The sequence below is a fragment of the Drosophila mauritiana genome, chromosome X (assembly GCF_004382145.1).
Source record: "Drosophila mauritiana strain mau12 chromosome X, ASM438214v1, whole genome shotgun sequence".
In the NCBI taxonomy this organism is placed as follows: Eukaryota; Metazoa; Arthropoda; class Insecta; order Diptera; family Drosophilidae; genus Drosophila; species Drosophila mauritiana.
The window spans coordinates 15,174,673-15,198,023 of record NC_046672.1 but is presented as its reverse complement, the minus strand read 5'-3'; the positions used below and the strand labels follow the sequence as shown (position 1 = coordinate 15,198,023).

The window sequence follows — 23,351 nt, the reverse complement described above, 5'->3', positions numbered from 1 at the left end:
TCAAGAATTTGCATATGCACTTTATATGGTCGGAAACGCTTTCTTTTCTACGAATCTACGAGTAACGGGTAATAAGTAACGAGTAACGGGTATAAAAATATACAGAGATAGATATTTAAACTGCATTTGTTACAAATAATTTGATTAATAAGTGGCAGCCGTGGTCGATCCCCTTCGCAATTCGCATGTTATAATCAGAGTATCCACTTCTCGCATCATCGCTCGATCGGATCATGAACATATATATACATATATAGATCCGGCAGCTCGTCGCTAACCAGTGGGCAACTGCACCACTGTGGCTGCACCACCACCACTAGTTTAAGGTATACTGAGAGGGATAGACTTATACTGACGCCGGCACAACCGCATCCACATCCGCATCCGTATCCGCATCCGCACCAGGCCCGTCAGCGGCGCCAGGTGCGCCTCCATGTGAACAGTCCGTCCTCCGACCAGAGCGCCAGCACGCCGGTGGGTCACAGGCCATTGCCAGCGATGAAGACCCTCTCCTCGTTCATCAGCGAGCATCCCGAGGAGCTTGTGGCGGCGGAGGATCAGGCCCGGAGTGGCGCCTTCGCCACCTCCTCGGCATCCGCATCCGCCACTGCCAATGCCTCCAATGGCCAGCAGCAGACAACGAAGTGGAAGAGCCTGCGGGCCGTGATGGCCTACTACTGCTCCCTGCGGCGCATCAAGAGGAACGTTGCCACCCACAAGTCCCCATTTCAGTGTTCCGTAATTGCGTATCCGCGTTTTGCTAGCGTTAACTAACTAAATGCACAGAGAAAAAAATATCACCTACATTTGGTCATTTACAAAAGAACGGCTGCTTAGAATATTCTATAATCTTAAAAACGTTTTAATAATTAGAATAATAATTAGTAATTGTGTTAATTTCAAATCATTCAATACTTTTTTCCCATCTATAAGATATATGTTTTAAAATTCTTTTTGATGTTACAAAAGTAAACGTACATAGAATTTTAAAAGTAGTTAAAGGTAGTAAAAATCAAATGTATTAGATTGTCGTTTTTTATAATATGGAATAGAAAGGGATAATATGGGATAGAAATGATTATAGTAATATTTTTTACAACATTTTATATCTCAAATAATGTTGGAGGTAGTTTATAAATGTTCAGAAAAATGTCTAGAAAATTAATTGTCATATTTTAAAATTGAGATGACCATGTGGAGAGTTGTAGCTTTTTTTCTCTGTGCACCCATTTATGTATGTGTAAACTCTCTATGCGTGCGTGTGCGTGTGTGCGAGAGAGAATCCTGACTCTTGCTATCCTCACCACCATCACCATTGAAAGCGAAGTCCTCGATCCGCCCCTCGATAATCGATATGTACTAACCCACTCACTAACGCTCATCGATCGCTCGCCCTCTCTCTTTCTCTCATGCTCTCACTCTCTCGCTCTAACAACGTACTAATCCGAAAACGTAGTGTATGAACCTATGTGTAACCTAATATATAACCCATATATCATTGATGTGTAAGCGAATGCCAGACCTCTCTCAACTCAACTAAACTCTCAACTAAAACTCAACTCAAATATCGCCTGCTCGCTCGTTCGCTAAATCTATCCCACTCCCACTCTCTGCTCTAGATCTGTTTCTATCGCCCCCCACGTTCCCTCTCTCACTCTCTGACTCACTCTACAGTTAAGCCTCAATAAGTTTTCTTGTAAAACTTTTGCAAGTCTTCCGACCCAACGACCGACCCCCCTTTCTTCGCACGACTTTACTCATTTAATAAGTGTGGAAAAGCATTTGATGGGATTTTGCATTTATTAGCCATATGCATAAGAGATGTACGCGTGGTCGTGCAGTGGGAGGTGCCACTGTAGCCCAGCCAAATGAGGGAAAGAGGTGTCTTGGCTGGGTATACGTTTTACCACTTTCTGTTCTAGTTTCGGTTCATTTTTGGCAAAGGGCAACTTAAAAAGTTTGCCCTAGCTAAACAAGTTGATGCCAACAGACACACACACTTACACACACTCACACACCCTCTTAAGCACACACACACACTCAGACGAACACACACATGCTTATACGCAAGGGTGTAAGAGGAACTTTTGCTTGAAAAATCTCAGCAAACAGCCAAAGTTAAAGTGGCTTTTGGCAGTGTGCGTTTGAATCGATATGTTTAAGCTGCTGACTGCAATGTAGGCGAACTTTTGACACAAATACACCAACACATACACATACAAACAAACACGTAAAGATGAAACAGTGACGTAGGCAGGGGGCTTCAAGCCCACTTCCTTGCAACACTGTATTCTCACTTGATGGATATGTAATGAACATTCCAACTGTGAAGTTCATTCAAGTGAATTTTAAGAATATTGCACTCTATTACCGAGCAGGCATTTCAAGGAAGTTTTGCAATTAATCCTGGTAATTAGTCCCCTCGAAAAGGACATCGCACGCCACTGGCGCGGGCACCACATTGCGCCTATATGCATATGCCAATGCCACAAAGTACGCCAACCACCCAGATTCTCTTTGGCATTGTGCATGCAAAATGGGAAATTGCCTTCTGACTGACAACTTACAAAGAATTTGAATTTAGAAAATTGCAAATTTATGTAGAAGCCAAGTGAACACAATACACTCAATGGTAGCCTAGAATTTATGCGCCCTCCAGGTCCGATCGGATGTCACCATCTAGTTTTTTTCAACTTTTCTCTGTATTTTTTGGCATGCACTTGGCAGCGTGCACAGTGAGGCCTCCTATATATATACCACCACCTCCCCGTAGCCTTCTTCCGTATGTTTCCCTAGTCGTGTGCTTAAGTAATTCCCTTACAAGCAACTTTGATTCGCAATCAAATTCATTTGTTCGATTCCGGCAATTGTGTTTTGATTTGCAAGCACTTGAAATGCGGCTCACATCCGGTGGCGTCGTCCGATATTTTCGCCTTTATTGCATTGTCAGCAGCCCAAGTTGCTCATTAACTGGGATGACCCAAATAATTGGGGTATTAGCCATGGCTAATAAGCCATCTACACGCTCGCTGGCGGTCGCAAAAAAAAGAAAAAAAAAAGAAAGAAGAATGAAATTGTTGTCGGGAAATTTACGAGCAGGAGTTTGGTTTAAGTGTCACGGAAATGTCTGTCGGTGGGTTTAAAATTTTTGCACAGCAGTTTTATGTGAGTTTTTATCAAGTTATTTGCGAGAATAATTTCCGTTCTTTTATCAAATTTATTGCAGAAATAACACATTAATTGGAAAAAATAGAATGCGATATTAATGCTTAATGCTAGTCACTTTAGATTTATTTTGCCTATGCATAGGAGTTAATAGAAAGAGCTCGAACTTTTGATGCATAATAAATAAAACAATTTAAAAAACCATCAAGAAAATATTAATTATACAAATTTAAAGTGTATTTTTATGCCTGTGTATTGAACCTCATTAAATCATATTAAGTAAATACCTTTAAATTCATAGTCCGTCCATAATGTCCTTATATAAATTCAAAAAGAGTATCATTCACAACTTGATTTATGTACTTAAGAACTTTCTGTCCACAATTACTTTGAGCGCATCCTTAGATTTCCGTGACATCCTGACACGTTTTAAAATCCAGCTGGCTGGCGAAAAGTGTAGCATACTTTTGAGGGGTGCCAAGTGTCCCCAGGCGGTTATAAATTTATCCCCATCAGGCATCAGTGGTAATGGTAAGGGGTGTTGTTTTGGGAAAGAAAGGTGGTGGAAGGAGCAGGGGGAACTGGAGAACGTTGGCCAAATGACTCGACGCAATTTCTCAATTCTTATTTCATCCGCCATGTGCGCCCAGTCAGTCAAGTGGCGAACCGAACGCAATGGTTTAGCATTCCAAGCGGTCACGGCCTGCGGGTTGATGGCCACAAAAACCGATAACCGAGAACAGGGAACCGGGAAACGAGAAGCGAAAACCGAAAACTGCAAACCAAACCATTGACCAAAAGCAGGCAACTCAGATACGAGAATCGAGGCAGAGGCGTTAATTGAAATCCGGCTTAGGAACCAACCGAATCGCCGGTTAACCCGAGGCGGCCCCAAATCGGACATCATGCAGCCATTAAACAATAACACTTTTAGCCAACCACATATGGGTTAACAAACACACATATGTGTACACGTGCACACACTCACACACACGCGCGCGTTGGACAAACAGGAGAGTCCTTTAACATTTCGCTGGATGATTTGTGGTGCAATAAAGAATGCCATTTAATACCGGGCCCAGCTCTTTAACCTTTTCGAACCCGATTTCCAACCCGAATCGCATCGCAACGACTCGAATGGCATGGAATCGAATCGAATCGAATCGAAACGGATCCAGTCGAGAAACGGGGAATTGGCAAGCGCCAAAACTAACAAGCTCATTCTCAATTTATATTAAATCGAAAGTCCACAAATGGTTCAGCTGACCCCAAAAACAACAATGGGGTCATCCACAGATATACGCACACACGTCCACGCATCTCTATACATACATATATCCAATGGCCCATTAGGAGGAGCTCTTGGTTTTGGGGTTACAAATAAATGAGTCTATTGATTATGATAAAGGTTAGAAATGGGATTCAAACTGGAAATATGAAATATTTTGTAAAATTGTGTAGGTTTTTTAATCATTAGAAGGGTTAGCTATTATTGAGAAACAGTTTCGAAATGAGTTATAACGAACTTCACTACCATAACTAAAACCCCTTTTTAACAAATTCCTGCGGGCGCCACTGTGTGTAGGTATTATGTTTAGTATAGAGAGACTATAGAGCGGGGCAATCTTATCGTGCAGCAAGCCTTTTTTCCGCTTGGCTTGGGATGGACAGTGATGGGTTAAAAGGCAGCCCGTATCACCCAGTTCCATGCATATGTATGTGTGTGTGTGCCTTCATATCTGTGTGTTCCTGCGTCTCTCTCACTCTCACCCACACCGCCCCTCTCGCTTACTCCCTCTCTCTCTCTGCCTCTGTCTCTGTCTATTGGACTTTTTGCCAAATCTATTTCTATCGAATTCTCTTTACTATTGCCTCCTCGAAAACATTACAATACAAAATGAATACAAAACGATAATATGTTAAACAACAACCAAACAAAATAATGAACAAAAATAAAAGTACAAAAGAAACAGCAAGAAACAAAAAGAAAATGAAATACTTTCGAAACTCGTTTAGGAAATCGCGTATCGGAGATGGAGCTTCAGATCCAGATTCCGATTGGTAAGTTTATTCTCTTGCGTTCCTTATGATTTCTCGGTTTTGTCTCTGCACACCAATACGCAAACACGGAACACACACAGACACAAAGAAACAAATGACACACACACGCACACTTACACTCACACACACACACACGCATAGCTTTGTTCTGCTTTTGATTTGATTATGATTGTGATTATGATGATGATGGTCATGCTGTTATTGATGATGATAATGACAATGATCGGCATGTGCGCGCTTTGCATTTGAATAGGCCGCAAAAACAGCAAGACACATAAAGCATATAGTTAGAAGCAACCACATACATATATAGTACATATAAACAATAGAGTAGGGTTTTGGCGTTTTGCGAAGTGCGGAGTTTCCAAGACCGCAACTCCACTGCAACACCAGCACCACCACCACCACACAGACTATGAGCCGAAGATTCGGCAGCAGTAATACCCTGTAAAAAGCCACAACACTTCGTAGGGCGGATATACACCCACCCAAACATCCAGTGAACAGACACACACACACCTATACACCCACACCCACACCTATACACCCACACTGACGGCAACCACACCTATAGCTATCATTGTTTTCCTTTGATTTGTCTTTCGTTTAGCTAACTGCATTGCTACCAAATCGCTTTCGTTTTTCGTACCTCATCGTGTACCACACGACGTATGCGTAATAATTTAGCCACCGCTGTAAATAGACCAATGAAACTAGCTAAATCAAAATAAACAAAAAAAAAACCGAAAAAGAAAAAACCGAAATTAAAACCAAGCAAACCCTAAACGATAAAAACAAAGTACCAAACAAAATACAAAACATTTATCCCGTAGCGTGGCATTTGATATGCTGAATGCGAATAATAATTGTGCATAAATTAAGCCCAACGCATCAGCAACATCCCCAAAATCGAACTGTACATAAGCAATGTATATATAAATATATATATATATCCACATCCATTGTGTACATCATGCAAATAAACACCTAGTACTAGATGCTATAGCAGAACAGACGATTGAATGGCGACCCTGAGCGGCTTGAGCAAAAGTTTAAAGTGGTAAAACCTGATCCCTTTCCCCGAACATCCTCTCCAGAAACTCCCCCTCCACGTAGTCGTACGATAGTCCTAGATCGAGTTCGTATATACTCGTAGTGTGTAGCTATGCTCTTGCCAAACTGAATGTAATAAAAAGTAATGCCAAATTTCACCTTCATCGCTGGTCCGTCCGTTTTCCACAATCGTTATTGATTGATGGCGCCACAGCTTACCGAATTCAGCTCTTTAAGCTTTATAAATGATTTCAGGACTTTAAACGTGATTAATGTACATAGGTTTTCAGAGCTCAATACGAGCACTAAAATGCTGCTGGCGTTTTGGTATCACTTGTTTGGCTGCCCAAGAGTATGCAATGTTATTTTTAAACTTCAATTGTCCGTTTGAGCTACTTGAAACATTTTTCACTGCATACTTTTGCACACCTACAAATTGATTTCATTCAGTGCCCACATTATTGCAACTTTAGGGTATATTAATCTGCCATAAAATATGTACATACATATACGAACTGAGAGCGTACATATTTGAAGTGCTTCAAGTGTTGCGGAACAGATTTAAATAAATTATATATTCTTGAAAGTTTGCAAGAGTACCCCAAGCTTCGGATTGCCGGGGAAAACGTACTTTTCGGTTCTTTTAATTTCTTTTTAATTGTGAGAAACTTTTCAGTTTCAGTCGAGAAAAGCTCACCTGGCAGACAATTTAACACTTTTCGCCCGAGGCCAAGAGCTATTTTTATCGATGGCGGAAAATTCTTGGCCACTTGAACGCCACTTCCACTTTCCTCTCCTCTCTATCTCCCCTCTCACTCTGTCTGTTTCGCTCTGTCTGTCTCTGTCTCGCTGCGATGCTCTACTGCTGCCGCTAAATTGCTTTCCAATTGCAATTTTCCACATTTGTTGTCGATTGCATAACGCCTATGATTGTTATTTCGTTTGATTACATTTGATTCAATTCGATTCGATTTGATTTGAGTTGATTTCGTTTGCGACTCGAACACATCTCGCTTTTCGTAGTCACTTATCTAGATTCTAGAACTATAGCCCTATATATGTATATGTATGTATGTATATGTATTTTGCATGCACAAAGAGACCTCATCTATTTATCTCTCTCTCTCTATTTCCATCGTGTTTCGTTGTGCGTTTCCGTTTCCGTTCCACCTTAATATTAGCGTTACCGTTACCGTTGCGTGCGTTTGCGTTACGGTCTTTTGGGTTCTCCCATGAATGTTTGTCTTGCCACTAAGTATGCGTAACCATAGCCGTAATCCGTACTATGTAACCCGTAACCCGTAACCAGTAACCCGTAGCCCGTAACCCGTAGCCATACTTCTCCGTCATCACCAACTAGCGTAAGTGTTTGATCTTTCGTGTTGCGTAAGCGATTACGTTCTATGAAAAGAAATAAATAAATAAATAACTAGCACCCGAGTAACGTGAGCGCACGCTTTACTGGAATGATCTTTTTAGTTGCGCCCCCCTTAAAACCCCTCTTAAGTCGCCCCAAACTTTAGTCATTAGCTACCGTAGTTCGTTGTGTGAGACAATCCCTTTGCGAAATAGGTTCCCCGAATATCCGCAACTAATCGATTTCCATTTTCCACGTGCCACAAAAAAACAGGACACGATCGAACCAGCGCTGGATGAAGCTACGCACCACCGTGCAGATTTCATCGGCGATACAGAAGAAACCACCGCTCAAGCGCGAAGACTCCTTCCTGAAGCGTTTCTCGACTAGACAGATACCCGAAACACAGGTAATTCATATATTTGTCACTCTTCATGGGCGAAATGTGAAGAAAAATAATTAAATTTATTATTCAACTGTTCGAAAGTGTGCAACAAAGTGTGTGAAGTGGGAAAATTAGCTACATTTCGTTACTATTTGCACAGCATTCTTTGTGCATTATTGATTATAGATATATTTGTATATAATATAAAGAATATGTGTACTTTATAATCAATAGGAAACTGTTGAAGATACGGGTTCAGAAAGTGCCTCTGGTGACGTCGACAAGAGTGTTAAGCGACGGCGACGCTATCTGCAGAAACGACGATCCGTTGTTAATCCAGATGAAAATTTTTACTTCTATTGGTTAATGATGTTAACTGTATGTGTTCTATATAATCTATGGACCCTAATTGTGAGGCAGAGCTTTCCTGAACTGCAGGTGAGTTTTCTTTATTATTTTCTCGTTTTCCCTATTTTTTTTTCTTTTTTTCGTTAGCTGTTTATCTTGGGTGTGTACACCTGTCACTTTCCGTTTACCACTTCCCATTTGCCCTTGAAAAGACTGCGGATAGGCCTTTGTTCGTCCTTTGTGTAAGGCGACACCCTTTTGTCATTATGCCCAAAAGAGTTGGTTGTAATGGAAGTTGGGTCGCCGGGGCCCACATAATGACCCCCACTTCGGACGAGGTGTTTTTTTTCAGACCCGAAAGTGGTAAAATGAGAGGGGGCAGAGCATCAGTGGGTCGGTCAACTGTCCGAAAAAAATACTTATCCGCCTTTTTATCTGTTTGCTCCCGTTCTTTGCCTTGTAATGACTCAATTATAAGACACGCAGTTTGGCCTGGGCAAATGTTTGTTTATGGCCCAGTTAGCTGGTGTTTGTCATCAGATTAGAACCGGCTACGGTCGGGCAAACAAAAGTCGACTGTGTTGACCTTTAACCCGGCCACAAAAACCTCATCCTGTTTTAAGCCCGCACATTTGCAATTGTCAACTGCATTCCCCATTTTAATTGCCCTTGACCTGGCCATAAAAATAGGCGCACAGTTGGCCCGTAGAAAGGCCCTTTTGCACTTAATGCGACTTTGTGCTGTGTATGCACAGAAAACAATTGCGGAGTAACTACTAGTATTGATTTTATTTTGCAAAAGTTACGTGGCTCCAAAAATAGATCATAGATCATGTTCAATTACTAGTTGAACAACCAACATTGACTTTAGCTTAGAAAAGTTTCAAGGGCTCGTAGCTATTTTTATTTACTCTTTTAATATATATATAGACATATATATATAGATATATAGACACCATGTGTAACTAACTCGCCATTTTGCTCTGTGTACTTGCTGCTGCATTATTTTTGGCTAGCAATCTGTGCCCACGTTTTGGCTCATCTGCGATTCGATGACAGATGTTGTATTTATCCTAGATATAATAGTTCAATTACGCACAGGCTATCTGGAGCAGGGCCTAATGGTGAGTATCTGGATGATAGGAAGCTTGGATCCTTGGAGCCTTGGAACATTGGAGCATTGGAACCTTTAAATTATCTCCTGATTCATTCTAGGTATACGACGACAGGAAGCTGGCCTGTCACTATGTTCACTCGCGCGACTTTATCTTCGATATGATAGCGCTGATACCATTGGATTTGCTGCAGCTCAAGATGGGCACACATCCTCTCTTGCGTTTTACGCGCTTTTTTAAAGTCAGTTAATCGGAGATGTTGAGCATTATTAATGTGCGTACTAATTTGACGACCTTTTGCAGGTTTATCGATCTGTGAGATTTTATTACATCGTAGAAAGTAGAACAGTTTGGCCAAATTTATGGCGCGTTGTTAACCTAATTCATATCCTGTTAATACTGGCACACTGGTTCGGTTGCTTCTATTTTTTACTCTCCGAGGCGGAGGGCTTTCAGGTGCGTAAACAAGTGTAAAATAACTAAATAAAATGAATTATATATTTGTGTTGTATATATAAATATAAATATATGCACTACTCAACTTTGAACCAACTAAATGAATGAATGTGTGAATCATAAATATACCTGATTTATCCTGATATATATATCCCAGGGCGACTGGGTGTATCCGTATCGACCCGGGGACTACGCCACCCTAACGCGAAAGTATCTGGGCAGCCTGTACTGGTCGACCCTGACACTGACCACCATTGGGGATCTGCCCACGCCCGAAACGAATGCAGAGTGAGTAAGACTTACTAAAGATATAGTATATATATATATCGGAATGCATATGGCTATTTGGGTGGGTTTCTGCTCTTACTTTCAACAACCAATTTCACCAATCAGACCGAACTTTTCGGTGGACGGCCCACGTTCAATTCCGCGGCGTGGCATTAAATCGCGCCTACTTCAATTTGGCTCTAGTTATGGGTACGATCATTATCAATATTGAACTTTGTGTTTCATTAGCAAGCAAGGTCAATCAAATTCAGCGAATATCATGCAACTTGTTTGGGGGCTGTCCACCGATTCGTCTGCCTTGGTGTTTATAATTTTCTAATATCTGAATATATCTGTTGCATATTGCCACGAAATAAGAGTTTGGCATCAAAGTTTTCGAAAGCGTGCGACAGCCTAGAACAGTTCCATTGATATTTGTCTACCAAATTTACCTGCAAGGATTTCAAATAGTTTTTGTTTTAAAACATAATCTCAAGCTTTCGAAAACTTTGATTGAGCTTGCAAAAAGTGCTTCTTCAAGGCAAAGAGAAAATGAGTGGCTATTATAAAGTTAAATACATTGAGCCACCCTATTTCTCTCCGCCACGAGTTTGGATTACATGTGCCCAGCTAATTGATTGCCACTCCCTGGATTGCTCCTTCGCAGATATATTTTTACGATCGTTAGCTATTTGATTGGTGTTTTTATCTTCGCCACCATTGTGGGCCAAGTGGGCAATGTGATAACGAACCGCAATGCGAATCGCCTGGAGTTCGAGCGCCTGCTGGATGGGGCCAAGACCTATATGCGGCACCACAAGGTGAGTTGGGCGCCATCTCCATTGCCGCCAGTCCAACTAATGTGCCGCCTCATCCGGGCCAATCCCTTTAGGTGCCCGGAGGGATGAAGCGGCGCGTGCTGCGGTGGTACGACTACAGCTGGTCCCGCGGCAGGATACAGGGTGGCGGTGACATCAATACCGCACTGGGCCTCCTGCCCGACAAGCTGAAAACCGAATTGGCCTTACATGTCAACCTGAGCGTGCTGAAGAAGGTGACCATATTCCAAGAGTGCCAGCCAGAGTTCCTCCACGATCTCGTGCTCAAGATGAAGGCCTACATCTTTACGCCGGGCGACTCCATTTGCCGCAAGGGCGAGGTGGCTCGCGAAATGTTCATCATTGCCGATGGCATCCTGGAGGTGCTGAGCGAGACGGGCAAGGTCCTGACCACCATGAAGGCTGGTGATTTTTTTGGCGAAATCGGCATCCTCAATCTGGACGGACTGAACAAGTGAGTGGGGCCGGGAGCACCTAGAAATGGGTAAAAAAAAAACATACCCAATGCTTAACTAACTTACTGAGTTGCATTAGAAGCAAGAGTTTTACTTATTCAATGCGTACTTTGCAGACGCACAGCGGATGTGCGCTCCGTGGGCTACTCGGAGCTCTTCTCTCTGTCCCGCGAGGATGTCCTGGCGGCCATGAAGGACTACCCCGATGCCCAGGAGATCCTGCAGACCCTGGGCCGCAAGCGGCTAATGGAGGTGCGCTGCGTGAACAAGAAGTACGCCAAGGCGCAGAGTGACAAGGAGGCGGCGGCCTATGCGGCAGCTCATCCGCACCACCACCAGAGCCACCACCAGGGTCAGGTGCACCAGAGCGACAGCAGCGAGAACAGTGCCTCCAAGAAGATCGTGGACAAGCTGAAGCACGACGTCAAGGGATTCCGCAACGTGCTGAAGAAGTCCAGGTGAGTACAAGAGTACTTTTCAATTGGCTTAAAGTCGGGCAAATGCGATGTGCTTCAATTTCAAATGGAAATTATGCATTATTCTCCCCCAGGACCTCGCGCAAAAGCGATGAATCCCTGGAGATGCAGCCGCTGCACAACACCTCGCCGTGCGGCAGCAAGATCCTGCTGAAGCGCATGTCGCGCGTTCGATCGGACGAAAAGGATGCGGATAGCGCCGAGGCCAAGGACGAGTTGCACGACAAGACGCCCAGCCCGATTGGGGCGGGACTGCCGTTGCTGCAGCGCCTCCGGCTCCTTAAGGAGAAGCAGGTGAGTTGGCCAGGCCGGGCCAGGAATGGGAAGCCATTCCAGTCGCATCGACATCGCCACCCACCTGCGGCCAGAAGCCACACAGCCACAGCCACAGTTACAACCACCGAGTCACCGGAAACCACACAGCTCTTTTGGTTTTTTGTTATTTTTCGTTTCACTTTCATTTCTTTTACTCACCCACTTCACCTTTTGCTCGACTTGGTTTTCCACACCCACATCCAGAGTCACCAAGAGCCACGACCACGCCCACAACCGCCCACTCCCACACCCACTTGCCACCCACAAGGCTTTAAATGGTTTTTCGCCACAAGCAGACAAACAGAGCGTTGAATGAAGAGCTTGACAAATGGAAAAACAAACCAACACGCCCACAAAAACACAAACAGCCTAATGGAAAACGGTCTGAAGCCTGTTGTATCTCAGATACCGATTACTTATAGTCCCACCGCCACCATCACCACCCACGAGCCACCCAATCACCCAACCACCCACACTTGCATATGTGTACAATGTTTCGACTCCATAATGTAATGCAGTTTGTACAAGTTGTTAGTGCACCTTCAGCTAAATCCACCCAAGATAAATGTGCTAGTTCCAAAGATCTTAATTATTGCAATCGAGCACGTAACGCAATTCAAGCTAACTATATCTAATAGCAAACTATACAGATGACATTATATAGAACTGGAGCAGGACAGTCTGTTTTCCAACTTTTGGAAACTTTAAGTAAATAATAAATATTTACAATTTGAAATGTGATCTGTAATTAGATGCTTTACAAATTAATTGGCAAACTTCGAATCAAAAACAAAATTTCTAAACCATGCGATTAAAGGATTATATTCGTACACATTTTTACCACTAATCTCTAATTTTTAGGAAAAGATATACTAGATTAGTCTATAAAGGTCGCCTGTTCTCTGTAAATCCTTGTAAAAACAACTCGTGAGCTTATCTAGATGCTTTCAATAGTCCCCCTGCTTTCGCTTAGTAAACAAGAACATATATACTTTTAATTTACAGATGAAACAAACAAGCAAATACAGAGAAAAAAAAGAAATAAATCAAAGATACACCATCGCTGACATTGCCCACTTAAGTCATGAGTTCGTTTGCATTTATCATTTGATTATGGTTTAGCTTTCGAAATGATTAACGCCCGATCCAGATAAATTCGTGTTGTATGTAATTATCCCCAGCTCCTAAACAGTAGTTTTGTATGTGTCTTTATGTGTCTTGCACTAGGATCGCGAAGAGCGAGCTGTTAAGTCCACACCACCACAGAAATCTCCACCTCACTCACATGTAACGTGTACGTTATCGCCGCAGGAATCGATCCAGGAGGAGCCCGAACGCGAGTTCAGCGAAGGCTTTCCCCTGATCCAGCGACTCCAGCAGTTGAAAATTAAGAACGAGCCGCAGGCAAACGCCGCCGAACCCGGCGTCGTCATGGTAAAGCAAAAAAAAAAACAAAAAAAATAATAAGAAAGACATATCAAAATATAAAAAAATATATATATAACCAGATATAGCATCCAGAACCTATAGATCTAGAAAGCATCGCGAAAGAAGCTAGGCCTTAACTTTTCCCACCTCATTGGGGGAATACTCGTCTTAAAGAACTCACTTCATGCTTAGTCTTCAAAAGTTAGACTTTAACTGGAGCTTTGCAAATAAAGCTCCTGTTAAGCTCATGTACAGTTAGAATCAGAAGAACCCTTAGATTTCGTATACAACTCAGATCTGAATATGTCGAATGGCCATCAACCAGTTCATATGAAATAACAAAAAGCCAATTATAAGTTAAGGTTACAGTGCCGGTTAAGTTTCACGTTAAATTTCTCATGCTCCTGTTAGCAGAAACATATGTTTCATTAACAGGATTATGAGAATAAGCATCATTGCTTGACCTTGTACCTTCTATTAATATGTGCAAACATCTCTCTTCCTCTAAACGTGCACCTAACCCGATGAAATCACTTAGGTCAACACGCCGCCCAACATCAGCAGCAAAATAGATTCGCATTTCGCTGCCAGCCAGGCAGGTGCATCGCATCCTGGTACAAATGGCGGAGCCATAGGCATCTCGGCGCCGGGACAATCGCTGACGGTGGCCCAGATCAAGCCCATCATGAAGGTCTCCTTCAAGCAGAAGATCCAGCAGATGCAGGGTGGCGGCGGAGGAGCCAGCAGTTCTCCGGCTCCAAGCACGGGAGCCATAGCCAAGAAAGAGCCACCCAAATCACTGGCTCTAGTGGCCAAGCACGCGACTTCCGAGGATCCCGTCGCCGCAACCGGATTGGGCTTGGGATCTGGTTCTAGCTCTGGCATTGCCACCATATCGAAGAGGGTAGTCAAACCTCAAAGCCATAGGATGGCTACGCCGCTGCAATCCGACACGGACACCGATGGCACGCCCATCAAGCCGTGGTCCAAGCTGAAACTGGCCACCCTGATGTCCTCCAGCTACACGAGTTTAACCAACTGTTCGCCGGATGATCTGGCCTCACCGCTGAAGAACTACTCGCTGAGCAACATACCGCAGCAGATGGAGACGCATCCGCGACCACGTCACCATAGCGCCAGAAGCAGTTCGAGATCACCGCGTCATGGACACCACCATCACCATCATCATGGCCACCACCAGCACGGACAGCTTCAGTTGCCAAGCTCCACGAGCACCAACGGCTCCACGGCCAGCCAGGTGACGGCGAGCGCAAAACGAGATTGCCTGCGTCTCCAGAAGCCGGAGCAGCACTTGCCCGACGGCGAACTGACCGAACTGGGCGGCAATGGACGGAGGAAGCTCTACCAAAGCGTGTTCGATCTGTCGCCGGAATACTGCGGACTGCCGTTTGTCAAGCGATTGAAGATCCTCAATGAGCGCCAGAAGCTGGCGGAACTGGAACGGGCACTGCAGACCCGTAGCTTTAGCCTGGACTGCTCCAAGTCCGGGCCGGATAGCAAGGTGCCCATTACGGAGTCCTTGTATCGATGCTACAGCGACACCTCCGGCATCTACTCGCAGTTCCTCAGCACGTACGAGTCAACCACCAGCTCCACTTCGATATCCACCAATACTTCCGCCTCTGCATCGGCATCCGCCTCCGCTTCCGCATCCGCATCGGATAGCAACTCCAGGCAGTTGCAGTACGTACCCCTGCCACTCAGTCCCGAATCGAATGAGACCATGGAGCGGCGCAAGCTGAAGAGCATACTCAAGAAACTCCAGATGGGCGGTGGTCAGCAGGAGGAGGCGGGGCCGGGCGCGGGAACGGGAGCGGTAAAGGGAACGGGGTCGAAGGTCAACTCCAGTGCCAGCCAAAAGGGGCAGGGCCTGCCGGCGGAGCCGACCTTGGAAGGGTACGTGGCTAGGCACAGTAAGCTCTTGAAGAGTGTAACCTTCCATTCCACTCTTTCCAGCCCGCCCGCCAGTGCCAAGGAGGAGGAATCTCCCTTCGGCGGTGCTGCGGCGATCGGTTCGGTGAATAAAGGTTGCGGTAACGGTAACGGTAACGGTAACGGTAGCGTTAGTGGTAACGGTAACGGCAGCGGTACGGTTAACGATAGCAGTGCCAATTCGAGTTCGCATCCGAGCAATAACGGCAACAGTGCGTATACGTGTCCTCCCCCACCGGCGGTGGCTTTTCCGTTTCCGGTACCCATTGCACCAGCATCCGGCTCAGTTCCACTACCATTGGAGCCCGGAGCGTCGAATGTCTGGTCGCCGACGTTGACGTTGGTAACGCCCACGAATTCGCCGCAGGAGAGAGAGTTTCCCGCCCAACTGCAGGGGGAGTTGGGCGGACACGGAACCGGGCGCGGACTCGTTGGTGGCGTTGGCAGCGCCTCAGCGTCGATGTTGCCAGCGGGAGCAAGTGCATCCGCATCCGCATCCGCATCCACGTCCACGTCCGCCTCGTATGTCGTCGAGTGCTCAGCGTCGTCGAATCAGATCCTCCATGCCCAGTCCACCACTGATTTGAATTTGAATTTGCAGCTCAGGCAGAACACGACCAGTGCGATGGGCGGACCGGGTCCAGCGCAGCGGATCGAAGGTAAATACATCTGTTTCAGATCGGACATTGTAGATCCACGATCCAGAACAAGAGCAATGCCATGCAACGCTTGTCACGTCCCAGATTGTAAAGATATATTTGAGTAAAAGAAACACGCTATGTAACTCTATCTCTTTCTCTCTCTCTATTTGAGCATACTCCTATATACACTGACACTTGCGCATGTATGCGAGTCACTCATACTCGCACAATAAGAACTTTCTCTCGCTTTGCCCTGCTTTCTTCCACCCACACCCACCCCCTACTCCCCATCAAACAACTCGTCTTACCATCACTTTGCGCCACCGCTTTTGATAAAATCCTAACGGAAATCTTTGCATGATAACATTAAGTGTAAAAGGCTTTTGAAACACAGAAATTGAGTACTATTTTATAATATATACATATTCTATTATACATTTTTAAATTCCTTGGATTTTATACACCGCTTTTCTAACTTTTTGATATAGTTTTCTCTAAAGATATAGTATATCGTATTTACTTTCGAATAGCAATGGTCATACCATTACCTCTCTTATAACTGCTATAAAGAACCACTTTCCCATTAGACCTAAATATTAAATACCTTCATTATTTGGCTATTCCTTCAAGTCTTCCTATAACTCTCCTAAAGAGTTACCTGCATTTTTAACCCTCACCTTCTTAGGGTTTTACCGAAATATAAAAAAAAGAGCTCAAGTCCTGAAAACTAAATAATGGTTATCATAGCTAAAAACACGAAATGTGCCATAGAATGGAGAATTTTTTCAGCTGATGGGCGGAAGTACAGTCACGCACGCATTGGGAACGAAATGGAATGAAACAGCCGCCATGATGGATGCTTAAGTCCTTAGGAGCATGTAACTAAAACAGCACAGAACACACAAAGTCTCACCCGTCCAATGCTTTTGTATATATTAAGAAAAAAAACCACTAAAGAACACGATCCTGTATATATATACCTATATATGTATATAGGAGTACCATATAGAGATCTCAGCTGAGCTTGTTTGACGGAGCCGGTGCAACATTTGTATGGTAATGGGAATGAGAATGCCTGACGTTTGTAAATAATTGTCGACGATGTACGTATGTATTGACGCCAATGCAGATGATGCAACATGTATATTTCTGATCCGTACTTTGTCTGTCATTTATAATTTATGAACAACCTTTCACCCAAAACCCGAACATCTGCATTGGTATACAGAGCTTCGTGATACGAAGTCAACTGTACTTGTTAGTTAAGGCTGACACGTAACTGAATCAAAGTACTATAACCTAAGTATGTAGTGCTAACAACGCTTAAACACCCACAGCCTAATTTGATGTAGTTAAACTCTGGAAATTACTATTGTGAATGTCCTCTCACCCAAAATGCAAATGAAAACTCACCTTTGCCAGACACAAAGTACCCATTCCCATGATTTCATCCACATCAACTGTTCAACATTCTCACAACGATGTATGATCTTGAATTTAAAGGCTTCCCGGAGGCACAGGACTACTTCAATCAGATCCTGAACGGCATCAACCACGTGATCAAGACGCACATGAACGAGATGCACTCCAAGTTCGAGACGCAGTTCTCCAGCATGGCTGGTGAGGTGCGGCGACGCGACGCCATCATTGCCCAGCTGCAGCTCAAGCTGCGCTCCATAGAGGGCAAGTCCTCGGCAGCAGCGGCATCCTCATCCTCCTCCGCCCTGGTGCTGCCCATCAGCCGGCGCCAGAAGAAGATGCCCCAGCTGTCGGTGGACGACGATGAGCCGCCGGAGGAGGAGGACAACAGCAGTTCGGGCTCTTCAGCGGAACTTTTGTTTATGGTGGGTTTGGTAGTTTTTAAAACATAGAACATATTTGGAATAAATCTTGTTCCTTTCATTCTTAAAGCGAGGTGACTCCCTGGACACGGTGTTCACCTCATCGCCACCCATTCAAGGGGGCAGGCGCAGCACATCGCCGGGTCCTAGTCGTCATCATGCGGCCTCGGCGAACGCCCTGAACTGTCCGAGCAGCTACTACGGAGGACCCGGCTCCCTGAGCTCCCGCCACGCCCAGAGCCACCCCAGCTTCTATTCCGGCCAGGGCAATGGACGTAGCAGCGGGCGCAGCAGTGGCTATCGCGAGTGGAGCGGCGCAGCGGAGAGCGGACACCTGGTCAGTGGGAGTGGATCGAGCGGCGCGGTCATGATGGCCGATGTCACGGGCAATCTGGCCCGCCTGTCGGACAGCGTGATCCTCGACATTGGCGAAAGCTCCAGTTCGAGCTCCTCCTCCAGCAAGATCAACATGGCCGAAGTGGATGACGACGAGGAGGAGGAGGATCCGAGGGGTCGGGTGGCTCGAAACGAGGAGGACATGGACGACGGCGAAGGTGGTTTGGCGAGCCACAACGACTGGGAGGTGCAGATGCTGGCCGCCGAGATGGAACGGCAAGAGCGGAAGCGTGGCCACTCCCTGTCCGACAATCTGGGCGAGCTGAAGCACTGCAGCACGTTTCTGCGGCGTCGCCGAAAGTTCAGCGACACGGAAACGGAATTTAGTGAGACGGACATGGAGGAGCAGCTGGCCAGATCGGGCAGCGGCCCAATGGAGCCTAGCGGATCGGCAGCATCTAGCTCTGGAGCCGGTGGCTCCACATCCGCGGGACATCAGAGCGGCAGCCAGCGACCGAGGGCCTCCAGTCTGGATCAGTTCAATCTGCGCTACGGCATCGGGCGCGGAATCTTTAAAGCAATGAGCATCGACCGTGATAAAGACAAGCTTTGAGAACTATAATCACGACCAAATCTAACCCGATCCCGATCCTGGTCCTGGTCCCAATCCCGTTCCGAGTTCCGAATCCCATCCCCATCGCAACCAGAAGCGATTTCATCAGCAGACAACCAATAAGCAATGGAATTTGGACAGTATTACCATGGTACAAGAACTAGGTATATGAATATGATATACAAAACTAAGAAGATGTCAGGACATATAGATCTATATTCTATATATGTTTAGCCCTAACGAAACCCCCCAGCAAGAGAATCGATATATACAGATATACACATATAAAGTAAAGCCCGATTGAGATATATATATATACACATATATATATATAACATATAGATTTAACGGAAACAACAACTACTAAAAACCGAGAAACAAACACACAAATAGCCAGAGAGCGTTCCCACCCCGATTCCAATTTGCTATTCGTTTCGCTTTCTTGAATTGTAATCTTTATCCCGATTGTTTGTGCTTGCAAAATGGTAAAAGTTTAACTTTATCTTTTTCCGTTAAAAAAACTGTGATTTCATTTTAAATGCATGATATTTACAAAGATTTCTTATGTCTTTCCATTCCTTATAAAATTACTCTTAAATATGAATAATTTTTATCCAGGAAATTCTTCTTATATGTTTACAAAGCAAAGATTCTACGTTTGATCTCATGTTTTCTTCGTTTACTATTTATAATGTTTTACATTAATTTTAAGTCTTATTCAGTTGCTCTATCATTATGCAAGTGTACTTAAGGGTCTACCCATATTTTCTATAATTTTCTTTTAATTAATTTGCCAAATTTGTGTGACCCTGTGAGAGAATGTATGTGCGTAGAAAATAATTCCCACATTAAACCGTCCTGAAAAACGTCCATGCCACTATGCGCATGTTAGTTCATTTTGTATGTATCTGTATCTGAAACCGCAAAAAAGATGAAAATCGGCATTTGAATCTGCATCTGTCTCGATCCGAACCCAAATCGGTATATTGATCAGTTGCTCGTTTAGTTCGTGGACATCGGGGCTATGGGCCTCTCTACAGATGTATATACCTCTTATTGTTAGAGACTATGGAACATATATATACATATATATTTTAAGTACGTACATATATACACAGAAATATACATAGTTATATATCTATATATGAACTAGTCTAATGAAAACCGAAAGCTTTAATAACTTATATAGAAAACTATTTAAGAAACATTTTAAATACTAATCGATTCGGACAAATGTTTTGAAATAGAACAGGCCAATCCATTTCCAACACAACCAAACTAAAAAAAGGAAAATTAAATGAAAATGAAAAACAAACACACTAAACACATACATAAGGCATACACCTGCATACGAATATCTAAATATAGAGCCTATAATATGCATAGATTAGCGATTTACTTGTTGAACACCCTCGGTTAAGCCTATCGAAGCGTTAGTCGAACCTATCGAAAAACTTAGACTAGCTCTGTAAACCTTAAACCTCTTAAGCCTCCAAAATGCAAAGTCCACAGTCCCTGCATCCATTCGTTTTCGTTCACCTGATCCCAAGCTTGACCTTCACCACATCCTCCAATCCTAACTAGAGAAACTATCTCGCCGTAAGAAAGGCAACTCTAGCACTTAAGTAGTTTAGTGCAGTTCAAGATCTATTTCGAAACCGAACCGAGTCTGTCGCACCGCCGCCGAAAACAAAAATGTATCTCAAGACTATGTAGGCAGGAAACACGATTGTTGATTGTTGCTTTTTCATTTTTGATTTCTATTGTTGCTCTGAACTAATCGCTTTACTAAAGACAGTTACTAGCCAGGCCCTAGACGCACTCACTAATCAGACGGTAGTGTCCGTAGAGAAAAGTTAGACACCCAACTCTAGAGTTTTGTAGTTTCAACTAGCCACAAAAAAGGATGTTAAGCTGTACTCAAGCCACTTACTATCGCTCTGGCTACTTTGGCTATCGATAACTATCGTACTGTACTAAGCGCACTAACCAACACACACAAACACACCCACACACTTAAAATGATAAAAGTCAAACTTAAATATTAGATACTATATCTATTTGTGTATCTTGAATGAGTGTTTTTACCCTTCGTGGTATGAACACATACAAATTTATGTACATTTTAACAAGTAAGCGATGTTTACCGATTGCTTTCCTCAAAAGCATCGATAAGTACCGATTATTATTTAAAATTGACAGCATTTCTTGGGGAAAAGCATATTTCGTTGATTTTTTATGAGAACTTCATTAATGGTACTCAAAAAACGTATGGTATATGTAAAAAAAACAGACGAAAGATGATTTTCCCCTTTACCTAAAATGTATTTCTCCAAAACTAGTCCACAGCAACATAAAAAACCTGAAATTCAAGGAACAAGGAATTCTCAAGTGGGTTCAAAACAAAGAAAGCCAAAGCAAACAAAACCAAAAAGTACACAAAAAGCAAAACTTTAATGGGTCACAGCCAGCTAAGCAGTCCAACTAAATGTAATAAGACAAAACGACAAGCACAACACTTATGTAATTCAAAACAACACAGCCGGAAGATGGAGCAGGAGTAACTCTATAAGATTTTAATTTAGTCGTTTATTGGGTTCATTTGTTGAGGAGGCCACGATTGAATGCCAACGAGGAGAGCCATTTAAATTGAATTACATACGCCAGGGACCACAAAATGTCTTTTTTTGTCTCTTTTTTATAAAAACGTGTAAACACAATAGGAAATCCTAGCAAAGTTAATGATAATAATGCCCAAAACAGGAGAGTGTTATTGACCAGAAGGTAGTCATCATATAATCATCGATATACCCTTAGCCAGGCACCCATTATATAGGCCCCAATCCCGATTTATATATATATATATATAAATCTTTATATATACAAGTATGTCTAACTGATTTCTTATGTACCACTCACTCTCGGTTCAATTGTTGTCAGTCAACGAAAAACTCTGTGAGTCAATTATGTATATGGATCATTTTTAATCGATTGTTTTTAACTGAAGATATGCCAGATGACCGATTTTGACCTACTCTGTATTGTACTATATTGCATTGAATACCGCGAATTGTTGTCGTTGTTGATTTTAAATTTTAAATTGCTCGTATTTAAGTTACCGATATTTTTGTACATTAGTTTAAGGTAGCGCATAATAAGTCCCACGAGTCTAGAGTAAATTCCTATATAAATGTATAAATACATTTTTTTTCTCCTAATTGCTAATTTCGCAATGTTGACCGAATACTAAAGAAAATGTACTTATAGTGAAATTATACGCAAAAAATAATTTAAACTAAACTAAATGAGAACTAAACCAAAGCAAAAATGAAAGCAAACAGAGAAATTAGCACATGTTAAAGAAGCGCAAATAAAAGTGAATACAAACGAATATGACAACAAACTTGCCTTCGGTTGCGAGTTACTTTGTAGTGTGCCAAATCTACATCATATCAGCTTTTATTCACCACACGGTATGATGTTGCTGCAAAATAATACGAGTCCCAATTCGAACACTAAATGAAACCACGAAAAACCGATGCAAGTGAAGCTAAATCCCCAGCAGGCAAGGTGAAATATGAATGAGAAATCGAGGCAAGCAGAACTTATTTGAATAAAAGAAGAAAATGTAAAAAACTGCGGAATCATTTTATTTGGCAGGGCGGTATAATAATAAATAAACTATAAACAATAAAAAACTATTATAATATTTAAATAATTTCAATTGCTAACGACCAATGCAAATAAAATCAATAAAGCTTGCTTGAAAATGGTAACTTTATCATTGGCCACCTATCGGGCACTTATGGAAACTATGAAAGAGATAGGCGCCTGCGCAAAGTGGCAAAGCCGCCCAGCTGTTTGGTTATATTATAAAAGAATATTAACTTATTGTAAAAAAAGAATCAAATAGCCTTTAAAAAGTTAAGTTTCCTTTCAAATATGATACACCATAATCGGTAAATGCAAATCAAATCAATAAATGCTGTTTCAAGGCAGTTACTGTGGCAATGGCCACCTACTGAGCATTTCTGGAAACTTCGTTTGAGATCGGCGCCGGCGCAGAGCCCTCAAAAGACCCCAAATCATGCCCAGCTGCTGAAAAAAAGGGGTTGCTAATGGAGCTTTTCCGCTTCAGTGGCAACGCCATCCAAAAAAAAAAGCTTTTAATCATCCCCCAGTGCGATGCTGATGCCGCTTCTTCTTCTGCTGCTGCTGCTGCTACTGCTGCTTCTGCTGCTGCGAGT

General features: G+C 43.3%; 1 protein-coding gene across 2 annotated transcripts in view; it reads left to right on the top strand.

Moving 5' to 3' along the window:
* Nucleotides 1-19,725, top strand: part of LOC117148387 (merozoite surface antigen 2, allelic form 4) — a 29,972-nt gene extending 10,247 nt beyond the window's left edge. Inside the window, exons 3-18 of one of the 2 annotated variants that reach the window (XM_033315750.1) lie at nucleotides 5,182-5,226; nucleotides 7,910-8,045; nucleotides 8,256-8,459; nucleotides 9,386-9,493; nucleotides 9,585-9,725; nucleotides 9,788-9,940; nucleotides 10,098-10,228; nucleotides 10,875-11,028; nucleotides 11,100-11,500; nucleotides 11,618-11,959; nucleotides 12,052-12,271; nucleotides 13,520-13,726; nucleotides 14,259-15,637; nucleotides 15,698-16,332; nucleotides 17,818-18,158; nucleotides 18,226-19,725. In XM_033315750.1, the coding sequence (XP_033171641.1) occupies nucleotides 5,182-5,226; nucleotides 7,910-8,045; nucleotides 8,256-8,459; nucleotides 9,386-9,493; nucleotides 9,585-9,725; nucleotides 9,788-9,940; nucleotides 10,098-10,228; nucleotides 10,875-11,028; nucleotides 11,100-11,500; nucleotides 11,618-11,959; nucleotides 12,052-12,271; nucleotides 13,520-13,726; nucleotides 14,259-15,637; nucleotides 15,698-16,332; nucleotides 17,818-18,158; nucleotides 18,226-19,104 (5,476 nt within the window). In that variant the 3' untranslated portion in view covers nucleotides 19,105-19,725. Of the gene's footprint in view, nucleotides 1-257; nucleotides 775-5,181; nucleotides 5,227-7,909; nucleotides 8,046-8,255; nucleotides 8,460-9,385; nucleotides 9,494-9,584; nucleotides 9,726-9,787; nucleotides 9,941-10,097; nucleotides 10,229-10,874; nucleotides 11,029-11,099; nucleotides 11,501-11,617; nucleotides 11,960-12,051; nucleotides 12,272-13,519; nucleotides 13,727-14,258; nucleotides 15,638-15,697; nucleotides 16,333-17,817; nucleotides 18,159-18,225 lie in introns of those variants that run through there. The other variant, XM_033315749.1, reaches the window with a different exon arrangement.
* Nucleotides 19,726-23,351: the final 3,626 nt, after the last annotated feature.